Raw genomic sequence first — 20,664 nt, 5'->3', positions numbered from 1 at the left:
CCTCTTCCCCCCTTCCCCCTTCCCTCCCTTTCTTCCTTCCATCCATCCATCCATCCATTCATCCATCCAACCATCCTTCTGCCTATACACCTGTTTTTCCTTCTTTCCTTCTGCACTTCCATCTATCTCTCAACTTTCCTTCCTTGTGTTTATCCTTCCTTCCTTCTCTTTGACCCTCCTTTTGTCCATTTTTCTTCTGATCCATCCAGGTATCCCATCTGTCTGTCCATATTTCTGCCCTTCCATCTGCCTGTCCTCTTTGTTCAGTCTCTCTCGTGTTTACCCACTCTCTCAGGTTCATTTCATTCACAGGTTTGTTCATCTCTCTACTTACGCAATGACCCCTTTGCTCTCACTCATTAATGGTAAACCTATGAATGGTTGTCCTTGGACAACCACTTATACAGCCCAGGTGAGCCTGGGGGGCTTCTCCAAGTCTGGGGGTGGGCTCTGTTCCTCCCTAATACCTCCCCTTTCCACAGCTCCCGCACCAGCTACCACGTTCCTTCCTACTTCACCATCACCTGTGCAGCCAGAATCCACCACAGGTATTGGAGGCCCCTTTTCCTTCCCAAGAGACGCTCTCCAGCCTCACACATCCACCGGCCAATTTAACGTAGGAGCTGGGAGGCCAGGGTGTGCAGTTCTGGTTTTAGGGCAATCATGCTTATCTCAAAGATTATACCAACAATTCAATCTGATGCTGGCCCTCATGGAGCCCCCACTCTTGTGAGACTAACAGACTATTATAATGTATGTCTTGGGGAAAGGCACCTGGCACCGTTTAGAAGGGAAAGGCTTTCTGGAGAAACTTTCATATGACCCAAGTCTTTAAGTAAAAGTAAGCGCCATCCAGGCAAATAAGGAATGAAAAGTTTTCCTGGCTGGTGGGATTCCATGAGCAAAAATGTCAGTGGTCAAAAACAGCATAGTGTGTGGGAAGAACTGAGAGGAATTTGGTTTGCATGAAGTTTAAAGCTTAACCTGGAGTAGATGGATCCCTTAGTTGCTCAGTCATGTCTGACTCTGTGACCCATTGAATTCTCCAGGCAAGAATACTGGAGTGGGCAGCTATCCCTTCTCTAGGGGTTATTCCAGACTCAAGGACTGAACTTGGGTTTCCTGCATTGCAGGCAGATTCTCTATTCTCTGAGCCACCAAGGAAGCCCTGGTGTAGATGAAGTAAATGGACACATTAAACTGAAAGGTTGGCAAGAACCAGATTAAGAAGGACTTTGAGTCCCAGATCAAAAAAGTTGAACTCAGTGCTGAAGGCCATAAGGAGCCACAGGTGGTCCTAGAACAGTGGTGACAATAGTCAGGTTTTAATTTAAGAAAATTTATTCTAGTTTTCAGTGTAGAGAACATCCCTTAGTAAGGGCATCCAGTGAGGCTGCTGGGGTGTCAGTCCAGGTCAGAGAAGATAAGACCTGCACTGCGACAGGGATGGAGAGAGGGGATGTATGTAGGAAGCATTCTGCAAGTACAACTGGTATTAACTGGAGATGAGGGAGGAGGCGCTGAACAGATAACACTGGTTTTGACTTGGTGGGTGGTAGTGCTACTGGAAGACAACCAATTACAATGAATATGGAACTCTGATGTGATTCTAGGTCAGCTCTCAGTGATAACCATCTATCCCCCTGTCTTATTGCAGCTATGGGATATAACCTGAAGACCCTCACACTTAACTTCACCATCTCCAACCTTCCATACTCAGCAGACATGAGCAATGGCTCCGCCATGTTCAACTCCACCAAGATGATCCTGCATCGCCTGGTGAGGTGCTGGTCCCAGCAACTACTGGTGGAATCATTCCCGTGTATCCTCTGCCCCAGTGCCTGACCTTTCTGCTCATCATCTTTCTCCTACCTCCCCAGCTTGGATCCTTGTTCCAGAAGAGCAGTCTGGGCCCCTTCTACTCAGCTTGCAGACTGATCTCCCTCAAGTAAGACCTTTTTCTGAGCATTTGCCAGTAAAGACCACTTCTGGTGTCCACCCATTTCTGTCTTCCCACTGACCTCTCATTTGCTTCTCCCTCTTCTTGGCCCCACGTCCAGTGGTTTCAAGACCTCTCTCTTGAGTTCCCACTCTCTCTCTCCCTAGACCTGAGAAGGATGGTGCAACCACCAGCGTGGATGTTGTCTGCACCTACCACCCTGACCCCATGAGCCACAGGCTGGACATAGAGCAGCTTTACTGGGAGCTGAGCCAACTGACCCATGGTGTCACCCAGCTGGGCTTCTACACTCTGGTCAAGGACAGCCTCTTCATCAATGGCGAGTGTTTATGCTGAACTTGGATTAACAGCGATCATTACTTGTCCCTGTTCTATTTTATTTCCTCTTGAACAAGTCAGCCCAAGTTCTATCTGGGGAGCACCTTCCAAACCTCCATGGGGTTGGTCAGGAAAATAGCATGGAATTCTTTGACCAAATGAATGTCAATGAATTTTCATTCAAAACCAAAATGTCTAACCCATGGGATCTCTTGGGACTGAAGTTCAATGCAAGGTTCTTCCATGGGGTGGTTCTCACCGGGGGGTGATTTCTGCCTCACTGAGAGATACTCAGCAGTGTCTGGCGACATTTTTGATTATCACAGTAGGGGAGGGTGCTCCTGACGTCTAGTGGATAAAGGCCAAAAATGTAACCAATACCCTTCAATCCACAGGAGACCCTCACCACCAAGAATTATACAGCCTCAAATTTCAATAGTTCTGAGGATGAGAAGCCCTGCTGAACATGGTCCCATTGTTCCTAGCTGAGCACCAGACCAGCACTTATCACATGCGTGCGTGCTAAGTTGCTTCAGTCATGTCTGACTCTTTGCGACTCTATGGACTGTAGCCTGCCAGGCTCCTCTATCCATGGGATTCTCCTGGCAAGAATACTGGAGTGGGTTGCCATGAACTCCTCCAGGGGATCTTCCCGACTCAGGGATTGAACCCAGGTCTCTTATGCATTGGCAGGCGGGTTCTTTGACTAGCACCACCTGGGAAGCCCAAAGCTTATCACACTTCACAGCAATTATTTAATGGTCCAACTCTACAGAATTAGTGTTTGTTTAGCATGGCACTGGATCCTGTTCTTAATATGTTGGTACACTGTAATACCCAATGAATGAGTGAACAAATGAAAGTTGAGTATCTCAGCCCTAATATTTGGGGATCCATTGCAATTCACATTCATTCATTCAACAAACTCATATGCGTGACCATTCTGTACGAAGCCATATTCTGGGCATGGAGATAGAATACACAAGTTTTATTCCTGAAAAAGTCATAATCAAGGGAATTAAAGACTACTTAGGGACACAAGTAAAGTAAGCCAGAAAGACAAAGGCAAATACCATATGATATAACTTATATGTGAAATCTAAAATAGGACACAAATGAAACTATCTATGAAACAGAAACAGACTCACAGAGAACAGACTTGTGGCTTCCAGGAGGGAGGAGAATGGGGTAGAGATCCAGTGGGAGTTTGGTTAGCAGATGCAAACTATCGTATACAGAATGGGTGAACAACAAGGTCCTAGTTTTTACCACAGGGAACTATATTCAATATCCTGGGATAAACCATAATGGAAAGAATATGAAAGATATAGATATAACTGAATTACTGTGCTCTACAGTAGAAATTGGGCTTCCCTGGTGCTCAGCAGTAAAGAATCTGCCTGCAATGTGGGAGACCTGGGTTCGAGCCCTGGGTCAGGAATCCTCCCGAGAAGGGCATGGCAACCCAGTATTCTTGCCTTGGAGAATCCCATGGACAGAGGAGCCTGGTGGGCTACAGTTCACAGGGTCGCAAAAAGTCAGACACAATTGAGACGACTGAGCACGCATTGTTCATGCACAGTAGAAATGAACACAATATTGTTAAGTCAACTTCAATAAAATAAACTTAAAAAAATACTACTTAGGGACACAGAAAATGCAGAGACACTATTATTAACAGGGTGCCATGGGAGCGCAGAGGCAGGGCAAGTCAAGGAGTGCTTCCTGGAGGAGGATATTATGTGCCTGAAACTATACTAGGCACTGGACATGACAAGAACAAGACAGATGAGTGCCTGCTCTTATTGAGCTCCATCTCAGTGGGCTCCTGAGGTAGGAATAGGAGTTTTCCTGGAAAAGAGGAGGGTGGAAGAGCATTCCAGGAAGCAGGAACTGCATAAGCTCAAGCAGAAAAGCTCAGCTCAGATTTCTTATAAAATTCCAGTTTTCCTCCTCTGTGGAGTGATTTTCCATTCAAGAGCCCCTAAAGTCTCCAATACATGGGCCTGATTTTGATTATGATGGTAGGTAGGGTGTCCCCTGGGCCACCATGTCCCTATGCTAAAATCTGAGTCTCTGTCTGTCTTTTCTTCCTCTCTGTGGCTCCAGGCTATGCACCCCAGAGTTTATCTATCCAGAGGGAATACCAGCTAAATTTCCACATCATCAACTGGAATCTCAGCAACCCAGACCCCACGTCACCAGAATCCATCGCCCTGCTGTGGGACGTCAACGACAAGGTGGGGGTCTTTCTCGCCCCTGCCATCTCTCCTTACCCTGAGTGCCCCTCTCATTCCTCAGTCTGACATGCATCTATTTTTCTTTTTTTTTTCCATTTATTTTTATTAGTTGGAGGCTAATTACTTTACATCATTACAGTAGTTTTTGTTATACATTGAAATGAATTAGCCATGGATTTACATGTATTCCCCATCCCGGTCCCTCCTCCCACCTCCCTCTCCACCCGATCCCTCTGGGTCTTCCCAGTGCACCAGGCCCGAGCACTTGTCTCAGGCACCCAACCTGGGCTGGTGATCTGTTTCACCCTAGATAATATACATGTTTCAGTGCTGTTCTCTTGAAAGTTGCAGGATATAAAATCAACACACAGAAATCTCTTGCATTCCTATACACTAACAATGAGAAAACAGAAAGAGAAATTAAGGATACAATACCATTCACTTTTGCAACAAAAAGAATAAAATACTTAGGAGTATATCTACCTAAAGAAACAAAAGACCTATACATAGAAAACTATAAAACACTGATGAAAGAAATCAAAGAGGACACAAACAGATGGAGAAATATACCATGTTCATGGATTGGAAGAATCAATATTGTCAAAATGGCTATACTACCCAAAGCAATCTATAGATTCAATGCAATCCCTATCAAACTACCAACAGTATTTTTCACAGAACTAGAACAAATAATTTCACAATTTGTATGGAAATGCATCTATTTTTCTAAGCTATTCCCCTTCCATTTTTATTATTATATATATATATATTTTTTTTTTTTGGTTGTGCTAGGTCTTCATTGCTGCACTCGCACTTTCTCTAGTTGCGGCAAGCGGGGGTTACTCTGTCATGGTGCACGGGCTTCTCATTGCGGTGGCTTCTCTTGTTGTGGAGCACAGGCTCTCGGTGTACAGGCTTCAGTAGTTGTGGCTCCTGGGCTCCGGAGCACAGGTTCAGTAGTTATGGCGTAGTCTTAGTTGCAGCGTGTGGAATCTTCCCTAACTGGGGATCGAATCCATATCCCTTGCATTGGCAGGTGAATTCTTATCCACTGTACCACCAGAGAAGTCCTGCCCTGCATCTATTAAGCAATTGTTTCAACTCTTCCCTTTACCTACATGTCCTAGGTTATTACAGATTCCAGAGTTGGCACCCTAGCTGCCTCCCACTTTTCAAATGGGAAAACTGAGGCTCAGAAAAGGGCACATTGTGCCTAAGGGCACACAGTGGAGTTAAGGACAGAACCAGGATCAGAACTCAGGTCTCCCTTGCTTCAAGACCTATGTTTGTTCCTCTCTGGCTCCAGTGGCCCCCTCCAGCTAAGAGACCTCCATCTCACCCAGCCTCCCTCCCCTTTATTCTAGGTCACCAAACTCTACAGAAGCAGCCAGCTACAAGACGTATTCCTCTACTGCCTGGTCACCAACTTGACGTAAGTTGAGGAGACTGGAAGCCTTGGCTGAGATGGCAGCTCTGAGCACTGGTTGGCACATCCCTGGACTGGAAGTCATTGACCTGGTGTCCATGCTTCCCCACATCCCTGACAGCTAATCCTGCCGTCTCCTTCCATAGGTCTTTGGGGGAACAGGAAAAGGGTTACCCTCATGGACCCACCATCTCCCTGCACCCACCCCCTTCTTGGGAAATACAACTTTCTGCTAATAGTAATTTAATAATATTTACCATGGCCAGGCTTCCTGTTGAGTACTTTCATGCATGATTATCTCATGTCATTTTCATAACATTCTCACATGAGAGATGCAATATGTGCACCCCCCACGTTCACATGGGAAAACTGAGGCACAGAACCTGGGTTTGAACCCACATCTCTGAAGGATGAGTAGAAGCCTAGGACATCTATACTAGAGACAGGGAGGATCATGGAACATGCTCCTGACTTTGAAAGTTAGTAATTTCGGTTCCCTTGTGTTTAACATGGGGATAATTATAAAATAGGCTTCCCTGGTGACTCAGTGGTAAAGAATCCACCTGCTGTGCAGGAGACTTGGGTTCAATCTCTGAGTCAGGAAGAGTCCCTGGAGAAGGAAATGGCAACCCATTCCAGTATTCTTGCCTGGAATATCCCACAGAGGAGCCTATTGGGCTGCAGTCCACGGGGTCACAAAGAGTTGGACAGGACTTAGTGACTAAACAACAGATTGTAATTATAGCTTCTACCAGAGTGATAGGGAAGGACTGTTGAAGTCACTTCTTAGAGGTCCACAATAGACATTCATTATTGTTACTGTTATTGCTTCTCTTCCTAACTCCTAGAAGCTTTTCCCTTTTTGGTCAGGGTCTCTTCTCTTGCCTAGAGCAAGAAGGCAGTCAGATACTGAGGTGCTTACCCTTAGGTCTTTGACTCTACAAAGCAGGAACTCAGGACACACTGCTGGTGTTGGGTGCTGGCTGAGATCCCATGGTCTCTGTTCCCAGGTTGGATCCCATATCGGTCACCATCAAGGCCCGGTTCTCCTCCAGTGTGGACTCCAGCATGGTGAAGCAAGTATTTCTAGACAAGACCCTGAACACCTCATCCCACTGGCTGGGTGCCACCTACCAGCTCACAGATGTGCACGTGACAGGTGGGACATAGAGTTGGGGATACGTTCGTGCTGGAAAAGGTGTTTTTAAAAAATTCTTTTGTTGTTGTTTAGTCACTAAGTCATGTCCAACTGACTCTTTATGATCCCATAAACGGCAGCATGCCAGGCTTCCCTATCCTTCACCATCTCCCGGAGTTTGCTCAAACTCATGTCCATTGAGTCAGTGATGCCATCCAACCATCTCATCCTCTGTTGCCCCCTTCTCCTCTTGCCCTCAATCTTTCCCAGCATCAGGGTCTCTTACAATGAGTCTGCTCTTCACGTCAGGTGGCCAAAGTATTGGAGCTTCAGCTTCAGCATCAGTCCTTCCAGTGAATATTCAGGGTTGATTTCCTTTAGGGTTGACTGGTTTGATTTCCTTGCTGTCCAGGGACTCTCAAGAGTCTTCTCCAGCACCACAGTTCGAAAGCATCAATTCTTTGGTGCTCAGCCTTCTTTATGGTCCAATTCTTCTATCCGTACTTGTCTTTTTAAAAATTTTATTTATTTTTGGCTGCTCTGGGTCTTCATTGCTAAGTGGGCTTTCTCTAGTTGCAGCGAGTGGGGGCTACTGTCTAGTGGCAATGTTCAGGCTTCTCATTGTGGTGGCTTCTCTTGTCATGAAGCACATGCTCTAGGCACTTGGACTTCAGTCGTTGTAGCTGTCAGGCTCCAGAGCATGGGCTCAGTAGTTGTGATGTGTGTGTGGGCTTAGTTGCCCCATGGCAAGTGGGATCTTCCCAGACCAGGGGGTCCCTGCATTGGCAGGCAGAATCTTAACCACTGAACCATGAGGGAAGTCCAAAAGATGGTTTTATGAAGGATAGGGCTTCTGGGTATGAGCGACATGGATAGAGGCTACAGAGGGAAAAGGAGAGGCTTTCTAGAAGCCCATGCTGATGATTCAAAGCAATCTCATCCAACAGGAGACAGGAAGAGAAAATCCAGTGATTGCAACCAGCAAAATGGTTATTTTACATGTCAGTTTTTCTAATCCAGAATGGGAAGGATCCTGGGTTTCCTTCTTAGGCTGAAGTTAAAAGCATACATTGGTTGATTCATTCATTTATTCATAAAATGTTTATGCCTTGAAAATAAATAGGCACTGATGATACAGTGTGATTGCTGCTATGACAGAGGAATTTTGAAAGTCTGTGGGAATTCCAAAGAGGGATTACACTGCTCTCTCTTGGAAAGTTTTCTAGAGGAAGTGATGAAGAAACAGATCTGAAGGAGACTAGGACTTAGCTGAAGGGAAGAGATAGGGAGTTGAGCCACATGTGTCTATAACCTAGAAGATAGAGCATGTCATTGAAGGGGGCTATTAGGAGTTTGGTGTGGCTGGAGCATACACCTTGACATAAGATGGGTGACAACTGTGGCTAAAGATGTGGGCAGAGACTTTCCTGGGCACTGGAATGGTTTGGGGAGGAATATGGCACACTCAGAGTTCTACTTTAGAAATCTCATCCTCTGGTGATTGTCCTCTACCAGGACAATGACTGGGGAGGGGGAGAAAGACACATTAGGGACCTAGATCAGTAAAGATGATGGATGCCCACTGGAATGGTCAGCACCTGCCGACTGCCCCAAAGAAATCCAATCTCCTCTTCCCCACAACCTAGTGAACGGCTCACAATGCTTAGTGGACAGCTGGACAGGCAGACAGATGAATGAATTCAAGGTGGACAGATGGTCTTCAGTAGCCAATTTTTTTAAAAATTTCCTTGAAGTGCAGTTGATTTACAATGTTGTGTTACCCTCTTCAATCTAGTCAAACAATTCAATTATACATATATATGGACTTTCCAGGTGGCTCAGTGGTAAATAATCTGCTTGCCAATGCAGGAGACACAGGTTTGATCCCTAGGTTAGGAAGATCCCCTGGAGAAGGAAATGAAAACCCACTCCAGCATTCCTGCCTGGGATATCCCATGGACAGAGGAGCCTGGAATGCTGCAGTCCATGGTGTCGCAAAAGAATCAGACATGACACAGCAATTAAACAAGAACATACACACATATGTATTTTTCTTTTTCATATTCTTTTCCATTAGAGTCTGTCACAGACCATTGAATATATTAATAGTTCCCTGTGTTATACAGTAGGACCTTGTGGTTTATCCACTTTATATATAATAGCTTGCCTCTGCTAATCCCAAACTTCCATTCCCTCCCTCCCTCTATCTTCTTTCCCCCTTGGCAGCTACTAGTCTATTTTCTATGTCTGTGAGTCTGATTCTGTTTAACAGATATGTTGATTTATATCATATTTTAGATTCCACATATAAGTAATATCATATGGCATTTTTCTTTTTCTGACTTACTTCATTTAGTATGATAATCTCTATGTCCATCCATGTTGCTGCAAACGGTATCATTTCATTCTTTTTGATTGTAGCTTACTTTTTGGGGGGTCTTCTGCCCTGGGTCTTCTTCATTGCACACACAGTCTTTCTCTAGTTGCAGCATACTTGCTTTTCTTTTGCATCAAGTGGGCTTAGTTGCCCCACGGTATGTGAGATCTTAGTTCCCAGACCAGGGGTCAAATCCCTATCCCCTGCATTGCAGCAGATCTTTAACCACTGGGGGACCAGAGAAGTCCCTGTAACCCACTTTTAAAAACCCAGCTCAGTCCACAGTGCCAGGAATAAGTAGACTGACTCTAATGACATCTTTGTTGAAAACTTCCCCTGATGGGAACTTTCACTTTCCTTTTATTCTAGATGCGGAGCCATCAGTTCACCCACCAACAGACCAACCAGTGATCAGCCCCAGTTTCCAGAAAGTCCAGCTAAATTTCACTGTCACCAACCTATTCTATTCTCAGGACATGAAACAGCCAGACACTCCCAAATACCAGAGAAACAAGAGAAATATTGAAGATGCGGTAAGAATGGGCTTCTGTGCCCACTCTGTTCCTCTGCAGAGACTGATCTACAGACACTGAATAGGCAGAGAGTGACCTGTTTTTTTTAGTGTGCACATTTACCTTTTTTTTTTCTCAGTTTAGCGTCTGGACACTTTTAAATTTTACTTATTTTGTATTATTTTATTTTGGTGGTGCTGGATCTTCGTTGCAGCGCACAGACTTCTGCAGTTGTGGCACATGGGCTCCAGAGTGCATGGGCTCAGCGGTTGCAGCCTGTGGGTTTTGTTGCCCTGCAGCATATGGGATCTTAGTTCCCCATCCAGGGATCAAAACTGTATCCCCCACATTGGAAGGCAATTCTTAACCACTGGACCACCAGGGGAAGTCCCCTGGACATTTTTTTTTAATTGAAGTATAGTTGATTTACAATATTGGGTTAGTTCCAGATGTACAGCATAGCAATTCATATATATATATATATATATATATATATATATATATATTTATCTATATCCTTCTTCAGATTATCTTCAATTGTAGGTTATTATAAAATATTATGTACAGTTCCCTGTGCTATGCAGTAGATCCTTGTTGGTTATCCAGAAGGTGACTTCTTTTTTAATAGTTCATAAAGACAGATTCTTATTCGCATTTTACAAATGAAGAGACAGCCATAGAAGGGTTCGATTACTAACCCAAGTAATATCCTAGAACAGGGCATGCTTTGGTGTACCTACCTGGGCTGGTTTTTCTTTTCTTTTTTGTTTTCTCGGTTGCACTCTGCAGCATGCAAGATCTTTGTTCCCTGACCAGGGATTGAACCCGTGCCCTCTGCAGTGGGAGTGGGGATTCTTTACCATTTGACCGACAGAAAAATAAATAAATAAATGGGGCAGTGTACTCATTGGCTAATTGGCACTCTCCAGTGCCACCGAGTCATGGATTCTGACCTAGGAAATGTTGCCCTATCTTTCAGCTCAACCAGCTCTTCCGAAACAGCAGCATCAAGACTCATTTTTCTGACTGTGAAGTTTCAGCATTCAGGTGAGTTGCAGCTCAGGACCTGACCACTTTGGAGGCTCGTACTGTCCTTTAAAAGTGTCCCCAAGGCTGTAGTCTCTCGGTTCCCAGCTGTTGTGGAAGAGAGCCCTAGGAATACAGAGCTGTTACCCAAACACTGGGGCTTCCCGGGTGGCTCAGTGGCCAAGAATCTGCCTACCACTGCAGGAGCTGTAGGAGACACCGGTTCGATCTCCGGAGGAGGAAACGGCAACCCGCTCCAGCATTCTTCCCTGGGAAATCCCATGGGCAGAGGAGCGTGGTGAGCTACAGTCCATGGTGTTGCAAAAAGTTGGACATGACTGAGTGACTAATGCTTTCAGTTTTCTGCCCTATAACAATGCAAATCAGTCATAATTATACCTATATCACCTCCCTCTTAAGTACACTATTCTAATGAAAGAGATCAGTCACAAAAGACCACACAATGTGTGATTCTATTTATACACATTTCATATAAATGGAATGCCTATTTTCCAGAAGAGTAAATCCCCATAGGGAGAAAGGAAATTGTTTGCTAGGGGATGGGGATGAGGGAAGAATGAAGAGGACCCACGCTAATGAGTCAACTGGTTCTAACCTTACAGTTTTCACAGTTACTGAGTCCTTTGTGAGAGTGGAATGAGAACTGTGCAAGCTATAATGCCATAAAGTTGACTCCATTTACCAAGATACAAACATTTTTTTTCTTACCTGAATGCTGCTTGGCTTGTTGCCAGCCTTTGGTTCATTTCTAGACTTCCGAAAAAGTTGATTTGGTCCATGTTTACCAGTGTTCTCATTGTTTTTACAGATTTTTGGGAGTCCTTACTCCAGCATTTCAAAACGTTCTCCTTGTGCTTATTTATTTATAAATTAATCCAATTAAATAAAACGAGACATTCAGTTTCTCACTTAACACTAGTCATGTTTCTTTTTGAGGCAAATTTGATTTTTCTTTCTGGTTTGCTTTCATAATATGCAGATTAACCCTTTTTTTTTTAATATTTATTATTTGACTGTCCATGGAATTCTCCAGGCAAGAATACTAGAGTGGGTTGCCGTTCCCTTCTCCAGGGTATCTTCCCAACCCAGGGGTTGAACCTGAGTCTCCCACATTGCAGGCAGATTCTTTACCGTCTCAGCCACTGCCGTGTCTTAATTGCAGCATGCGGAATCTGTTTTAGTTGTGGCATGCAGACTCTGAGTTGTGACTTATGGGATCTGATTCCCTGACCGGGGATTGAACTCAGGCCCCCTGCACTGGGAGCACAGAGTCTTAGCCACTGGACCATCAGGGAAGTCCCACACTAGCCATATTTTAAGTGCTCGGTAACAAGGGGCAAATAATGACTGCACTGGATACTGCAGATACACAAATGTTTACATCATTGCAGAAAGTTCTCCTGGACAGGACCAGCAGAGAACCTAGAATTGGGGTAGAACTGCAGATACCTTGTTCATCCCTGGTGTCCTTCCAGGTCTGTCCCTCCAAGCAACCACACTGGGGTAAACGCTCAGTGTTATTTCACGCTTCTGACTCGGAGTCCATACCAAGTTGTCATCTATGAGGAATTCCTGCGTCTGACCAAGAATGGTACTCAGCTGCAGAATTTCACCCTGGACAGGAACAGTCTCCTTGTGGATGGTAAGACTCCCTGATCATTGGGGCAGGAGTGAGGGCTTCCAATTTCCTACATGGGGCTTTCCTGGGACTCTGGAGACCTGAGGATGAGTCAGCGTTGAACCCTCCCAGGCTGGCAGAGGTGGCACAGTCTCCCAGACTTTACCCATCACTGAGGGAGAAGAAACGATAACCCAGTGGGACTCAGGAGACACTTGCCATCTCTCCTAGACAGCATAATGCAGCAGAAGTTTCTTAATGATGGAAGTGTCCTATATCTGTGCTGCCCAGAGCATACATCACATGAGACTCCTGAGTATATTTGAAGTATGGTTATTGTGACTGAGGACTTCCCTGATAGTTCAGTTGGTAAAGAATCTGCCCGCAACGCAGAAGACCCCAGTTTGATTCCCAGGTCAGGAAGATCTGCTGGAGAAGGGGTAGGGTAGACTACCCACTCCAGTATTCTTGAACTTCCTGGTGGCTCAGCTGGTAAAGAATCCGCCTGCAATGCAGACCTGGGTTCAGTCCCTGGGTTGGGAAGATCCCTTGGAGAAGGGAAAGGCTACCCTCTCCCGTATTCTGGCCGGGAGAATTCCATGAACGATATAGGCCATGGAGTCACAAAGAGTCAGACCCGACTGAGTGACTTTCACTTTCACTTATTGTGACTGGCTTTTATGATTACTGAATTTTAATAGTACAGAGTACCAGATTTTTTTAAACTGTACTTCATTAAAATTAATTTTAATTTAAAAAGACACTTGTTGCTGCTTATATCACGCAGCACATCTTAAGAATTTGCCTGGGGAGGAGAGATGGGAAGGAAGAGGCAAGCGGGAGGGGGCCGGATACATACATTTATGGTTGATTCATTTCATTGTAAGGCAGAAACTAATACAACATTGTAAAGCAATTTTACTCCAATTTAAAAAAAAGAATACTCCAATTAAAATCAGAAGTAAATAAAATTAAAAAGGAAAAAAGATTTTGGCTAGAGAGAGGTTGAACAAGCAAAGGGGGCCTACAACCCTCCCCCAATCAATGCTCATCAGTTCTCATATAGTTTATGTTGCAGTTGGAAATAACAAGAATAGGCAGTTGACATATGACCCAGCAATCCCACTGCTGGGCATATACACCAAGGAAACCAGAATTGAAAGAGATGCGTGTACCCCAATGTTCATCACAGCACTATTTATAATAGCCAGGACATGGAAGCAACCTAGATGCCCATCAGCAGACGAATGGATAAGGAAGCTGTGGTACATATACACAATGGAATATTACTCAGCCATTAAAAAGAATACATTTGAATCAGTTCTAATTAGGTGGATGAAACTGGAGCCTATTATACAGAGTAAAGTAAGCCAGAGAAAAAACACCAATCCAGTATACTAACACATATATATGGAATTTAGAAAGATGGTAATGATAACCCTGTATGCGAGACAGCAAAAGAGACACAGATGTATAGAACAGTCTTTTGGACTCTGTGGGAGAAGGCGAGGGTAGGATGATATGGGAGAATGGCATTGAAACATGTAAATTATCATATGTGAAACAAATCGCCAGTCCAAGTTCGATGCATGATACAGGGTGCTCGGGGCTGGAGCACTGGGATGACCCAGAGGGATGGGATGGGGAGGGAGGTGGGAGTGGGGTTCAGGATGGGGAACACATGTACACCCATGGCAGATTCATGTCAGTGTATGGCAAAGACCATTACAATATTGTAAAGTAAAATAAATAAATAAAACTGAAAAAAAAAAAAGAATAGGCAGTTGAAAACAATGAATTATTTGATGTGAACAAATTCACACTTAGGAGTGGTAATTAGGAGGCTTCCAAGGAAATTACAGTCTAGGTGAATCCTGGAAAATAAGTATTAAAAAAAACTCAGTAAAGGGAAAAGGGAGTGAATGTGTTCATAGGCAGAGGGCTTTTGAGTAGGAATTTATAAATTTAAAGAGATCCCATGGTCTTGTCAACTTCTATGACCCATTCTCCCCTCCACTAGCATAAGATAGTTCAGTCCATCACCAGTCATCCGTCCATTCCCAGGGTTATGATTTGAAATATCATACTCTTGTAGTGTGATTGTGGCTTTGTTATTATGCAGTAAAGTATCCTCATTTTCCAGTGATGCAAACTACAATGGGGTGAAACATTATTATGTCTACATGACTTTAATATTTCAATGGAATTATGGGATGAAACAAGTGTGGCAAGTGTTATTAAGTTATACACATGTGCATGCATATTAAGTCATTTCAGTCATGTCCGACTCTGTGACTCTGTGGATCATAGCCCCCCAGGCTCCTCTGTCCATGGGATTCTCCAGGCAAGAATACTGGAGTGGGTTGTCATACCCATCTCCAGGAGACCTTCCTGACCCAGGAATCAAACCCCCATCACTTCCATTTCCTGCATTAGCAAGCAGGTTCTTTACCGCTAGTGTCACCTGGGAAGCCAAATAGTTATACACTAGGTATGATATTGTTTGGGGCTTCCTTGGTAGCTTAGTGGTAAAGAATCTGTCTGCCAATGGAAGAGACTCAGGTTCAATCCCTGGGTGGGGAAGATCCCCTGGAGAAGGAAATGGCAACCCACTCCAGTATTCTTGCCTAGAAAATCCCACAGGCTGTAGCCCACCAGGCTTCTCTGTCCATAGGAGCCTGGCGGGCTACAGTCCATGGGGTCACAAAGAGTCCGACACGACTTAGTGAATAAACAACAAATAATATTGTTTTAACTGGGTGAAATAAATATTGTTACTTCTAGATGATGAATGTTTATGACGTGGTTCTATTTGTCTGTATATTTGAAAAGTTTTATTTAAAAAAGTAAAACACACTCACACGTGTTCTCCATTTCATTCACTTTCAGGGTATTCTCCCAACAGAAATGATGTCGTGACTGAGAATTCTGGTAAGTCTCAAAGCTGCTGTAGCGTAGGGTGGAGAGGGAATATTCTGGTTCTCTGCCTCATTGAAAAGAACCACATACCCAGGGTATTGGATGAAGATGAAAGTTGGTCAACCCAAGACTGGGATTTCTAAGGCACAGTTGGGGTCAGTGGGTGTCAGGGGGAAGCAGGGGCCCTGGAGGAATGATAGATGATATCTCACACCAGGACTTGTCTCCCCAGACCTCCCCTTCTGGGCCATCATCCTCATCTGCCTGGCGGGACTCCTGTTGCTCATCATGGTCCTGATCAGCTTTTTCCTGGTAAGCAAGGAGGTGCTGTCATCTTACTATCAGGTTGTAAGAGCTTTTTATATATTATAAGGACATGTCCTCTGCTGGGGATGTGTTTTGCAGATATTTTCTCCTAGTCTGTGAGGGGTTTGCCTTTTCCTTTTCTTAACAACATTTGTCATTGGGGAAATGTAAATGAAAGTTATAATGAGATACCACTATGCATGAGAATGGTTAAAATCAAAATGACGATAACAAGTGTCAGTGAAGATATGAAGCAACTGGAACTCTCCTATAGTGCTGGTGAAAAATACTTTGGGTGCATCTTTAAAAGTTACATTGGGTGCTCTGTGGTGACCTAAATGGGAAAGTGAAAGTGTTAGTCGCTTCAGTCACGTCCCACTCTATGTGACCCCATGGACTGTAGCCCCGCCAAGCTCCTCTGTCCATGGAATTCTCCAGGCAAGAATACTGGAGTGGGTTGCCTTTCCCTTCTCCACTAAATGGGAAGGAAATCTAAAAAAGAGTGGATATATGTACACATATAGTTGATTCACTTTGCCGAATGCCTGAAACTAACATAACACTGTAGATCAATTACAGTAAAAATAAGTAAATGTCACATTGGGGTTAGTAGTCACACAGTGCTACATATAGAATGGATAAAAATCCTACTGTTTAACCAGGGAACTTTACCCAGTATCCTGATAAACCATAATATAGAAAAGAATATTTTTAAAGTATATATATATGTATATATGTGTATAACTAAGGGACTTTGCTGTACAGCAGAAAAAAACACATTATAAGTCAACTATACTTCAATTAAAAATAAATTTTCAAAGTTACATATATCTGTGCAACCATTCCCTCCTAGGAATTTGTTTAAGAGAAATTAAAATGCATATCTATACAAAGACTGGTACACAAATGTTCATAATAATATTTGCACTAGCCAAAAACTAAAAGACAAACCAAGAAGTCCATCAACAGGTGAATGGGTAAACAAAGTGTGGTATATTCACAGAATTCAATACTATTTAGCAATAATACTGGATTATTAACATATACAATGATAAATCTCAAAATAATTTGGATTTGAATATGCTGAATGAAAGAAGTTAGATGAAAAAGAATACTTATTGTAGGATTCCATTTATAAAAAAACTCTGGAAAATACTAATTAATCTCTGAGGATAGAAGTCAGAACAGTGGTTGTCTGGGAATAAGAATGTGTTTATAAATAGCAAGGGAGGAAGAATTACAAAAGAACATGAGGGAAACTGGGGGAATAATGAGCATTCCTTATTTTGATTACAGGGATGGTTCAATAAGTTTATAATCCAAACTTATCAAATCATTCACTTTAAATGTATGCAGTTTACCTAAGAATAGGGTCCTTCTCAGGGTCTCCATCATCTTATATATCCCAGTCTAGTAACATTATTTGTTCTCCAAAGGTTTCAAATAGGTATTTTTTCATTCTGTCTTAAGTTTTCTAGCTATCTTTATAAGAAATTTAGTCCAACTTACTTGGTGATGTATTATTAGAAGCTGAAGTCTGTATAATCTTTACAATAATAGAAAATATTGAATAATACAATTTTTCATAATAATGTAAAAGCTTACATGATTTTGTTCAAAAGCTAAAATATTTAGCATTTTTATTTTCTTTAGTAAAGTGAGTTGATTAAACGAGCAATGCTGCAGGACTTTCCCTGGTGGTCCAGTGGTTAAGAATCCACCTGCCAAGGCAGGGGACATGGGTCCAACCCCTGATCAGGGAAGATCCCACACACCACAGAGCAACTAAGCCCATGGACCACAGCTACACAGTCTGTGCTCTAGAGCTCAAGAGCTACAACGAGAAGCCACCGCAATGAGAAGCCCATGCACTACAATTAGAGAGCAGCCCTAACTCTCACTCACCGCAACTAGAGAAACCCCATGCACAGCAACAAAGAACAAACACAGCCATAAATAAATAATTTTTTAAAGTACTGTCACATATTACTAATGATCAGAGTATGAAAAAAGGTAGAGGAAATGTTTAAAGACATATTAATATTACTAAAACTGATGGATAAAATAACTAATATATAGTCAACCAGTATTTGTTAACAATTATGGTCCAATAGAGGCTTCCCTTGTAGCTCAGTCAGTAAGGAGTCTGCCTGCAATGCAGGAGACTGAGGTTCGATCCCTGGGTCAGGAAGATCCCCTGGAGAAGGAAATGGCAACCCACTCCAGTAGTCTTGCCTGGAGAATACCACGGACAAAGGAGTCTGGCAGGCTACAGTGCCTGGGGTAGCAAGAGTCAGACACGACTTAGCAGCTAGACCACCATGATCCAATAATTTAAAATGTATATATATAACTTGGAATATATATTCTTTCTGTTGTTTGATTCCAAGTTTACAAGCAGATGCTGAAAGCTAATAAACCCACCGTGCACACTACTGGTCACATTTCAAGTAAATGGCAAAACAAAAAACAAATAAAAACACTACATACTCATTCTTTGAAAGATGTCTAATTCTGATAAACTTTAAACATTTTGAAAAAATAAATATATGCAGTTTACTGTATATCAATTAAGCTGGGGTGAGGGGAAGGAGACAAGATATGAAGGGGATATCAGAAAAAAGAAACAAAAAACCAAATTTTTTTAAAAGGTAAAAAGTGAAGGAGCTATCAGAGAGAAAATGGTAGGAAAAAAATGGAGAGTTAAAGGGAAGAAAGAAGAAAAAGAGGTGAAAGAGGGGGAAAGGAGAGGCTGAGAGAAAATTAAGAGAAAACAGGAAGAGAGACACATAGCAACAGCAGGTCTCTGTGGCTGTGGCCATCTTCTTCACCTGTAGCCTCGAATACTTGGGTAGATGACTGGTCCATTCTGAGCCCTCTGTTCACCCTCGCAGGTCACTGTCCACCGGCGGAAGAAGGAGGCAGACTATGAGGTTCAGCAACACCAGCCCAACAGCATGGGCCATTACCTGCCACACCTGGACCTGAGGAAGCTGCAGTGACACCTGCCCAAGTCCCCTTTTCCCAGACAGTTTCCAAAGGAGGTTGGCTGGAACAGAAATAAACCACGTTGGTCGGACACAAGCTCCAGGCCTGTCTTGGCCTGGCCCCTACCTGGTTCACAGTGGACTGAGAGAAGAGGTCTCCCCTTCGTTGTCCTGAAGGCAGCTGCAACTTCTGTCTGATGGTCTCACACCCTCGGGGACCCCAGGACTGGTGAGATAGGCACAGACGTGGCTAACGAACAAAATCGACATCCCACTTAAGTGAGGTTTACCTTCCGAGTCACCCCCTGAACACCTCTCTCCTTGACTCCTGGGCAGCCATCACCCCATCACTGTTCTTCCATGTTCTCACCCGCTTCCCCGAAGCCCTGGCAGTCTCAAGTTCCTTGTGAACTACTTTATTCTCTGATGTTCAGATTCACCAGGATGTTCACTGACTCCTCTCTTTCATCACAGGTCCTCCAAGATAGGAAATAGACTAAGAGGAGTTAGTGGGTCAGCCACGATTCTGCAGTCAGTCCTGGGACTTGGTATCTGGGAAGACTGAATCTCAGAGTGGCAGCAAACTCTAGAGAGATAGAGTCTACTTTGGATTTAAAGATGAATAAAACTCAGGGGAAAGATCTGAGAGAAAAAATAAAGACAGTCCCTTTTTTCATTTTTTCCTGCACTGAATCTAACTGAATGGTTAAAGCAGAGACTCCCCATCACGCAGCTCGAAGCATCCCAGGCATGATGCTAATACTGTAGATGCTCTGTTACTGTTTAATACCTCACTCTCAGAAACTGTAAATCCCAGACCTGCCTGGTGGTCCAGTGACTAGGACTCCATGCTCCCAGTGCAGAAGGCCCAGGTTCAATCCCTGGTCCAGGAACTAAGATCCTGCATGCTATACAGAACAGCCAAAAAAACAAACAAACAAAAAGCCCCACATGATTTAACTTCTGGGTATTAAGAACAATTAAGAAATTAGCTACATGACCAAAATTAAAACCAAAAAAAAAAAAGAAAAGAAAAATTTCCTGGCAGAAAAAACACCTGGATTCATAGGCACATAATCTTGACTCATAAAATATAATGAACAAAGGAAGAAAATTACAAAGTTTACCTGAAAATTAATAATTATAATGGGTCATTTTCATATATCCTCTCAAGAAATGAAAAACACAGTGTTTGTTAGCACGTGATGGTTTAGAGAATAGTTAATAAAATGTTTCTATGAAACAACTACCAAAGCATTCCTGTGGCAAAAAAAAAAACTCGCATACTTCTTACATACAAACATAATTTAAAACATATTGAGAGATTATAATCAACTACAAGAATAGGACACACCAACACAAGGAAGGAGTTTATTTTCAGAAATGAATAAAAGATCAGGTGAAGGCAGCCAGTGTACAATGCAGTAGAGAAACAAACTCCCTTGTTTTTTTACTGCATCACTGTAGGTGTCATGGTGAATCAGGAAAAACACACTCGCTAGCACCATTAACAGCATAAGGTGTTTGTTAAACACTTTAGACTTTAAATGGATATAAGCTAGAGAAGAGGGGAATCAGACAATACGCCCAAACAGTAAAATCCAAAGTAGCTTTTTGGTGGACACAAAAGGCCTGACAGAAAAATCCCAACTCTGATGGATCTTTGATGTGGATCTTGGGAAGACATCAGTGGAAACCTACAGCTCTACAAAAATGGAAAACAAACACTGGTGGTGGTTTTGAGGCACTCTTGATTGGAAAGTCAAAGAATCCAAAATGATGGGGTGAAAGATGGTATCCTTAAGTGAAAGTCACT

At 43.2% G+C, this 20,664-nt stretch overlaps 1 protein-coding gene across 1 annotated transcript in view; it reads left to right on the top strand.

Annotated features, from left to right (window-relative positions):
• LOC110147425 (mucin-16-like) overlaps nt 1-20,102 on the top strand; it is a 47,473-nt gene extending 27,371 nt beyond the window's left edge. Inside the window, exons 20-32 of the mRNA XM_070463757.1 lie at nt 483-548; nt 1,658-1,779; nt 1,881-1,948; nt 2,107-2,279; nt 4,388-4,518; nt 5,883-5,950; nt 6,955-7,103; nt 9,829-9,992; nt 10,951-11,018; nt 12,494-12,660; nt 15,526-15,567; nt 15,788-15,867; nt 18,756-20,102. Coding sequence (XP_070319858.1) covers nt 483-548; nt 1,658-1,779; nt 1,881-1,948; nt 2,107-2,279; nt 4,388-4,518; nt 5,883-5,950; nt 6,955-7,103; nt 9,829-9,992; nt 10,951-11,018; nt 12,494-12,660; nt 15,526-15,567; nt 15,788-15,867; nt 18,756-18,863 — 1,406 coding nt within the window. The 3' untranslated portion in view covers nt 18,864-20,102. The remainder of the gene's footprint in view (nt 1-482; nt 549-1,657; nt 1,780-1,880; nt 1,949-2,106; nt 2,280-4,387; nt 4,519-5,882; nt 5,951-6,954; nt 7,104-9,828; nt 9,993-10,950; nt 11,019-12,493; nt 12,661-15,525; nt 15,568-15,787; nt 15,868-18,755) is intronic.
• Nucleotides 20,103-20,664: the final 562 nt, after the last annotated feature.

This window comes from Odocoileus virginianus, chromosome 3 (genome assembly GCF_023699985.2).
Source record: "Odocoileus virginianus isolate 20LAN1187 ecotype Illinois chromosome 3, Ovbor_1.2, whole genome shotgun sequence".
Classification (NCBI taxonomy): domain Eukaryota; kingdom Metazoa; phylum Chordata; class Mammalia; order Artiodactyla; family Cervidae; genus Odocoileus; species Odocoileus virginianus.
The sequence above is the reverse complement of the archived record's forward strand: the minus strand, read 5'-3'. Positions and strand labels throughout refer to the sequence as shown.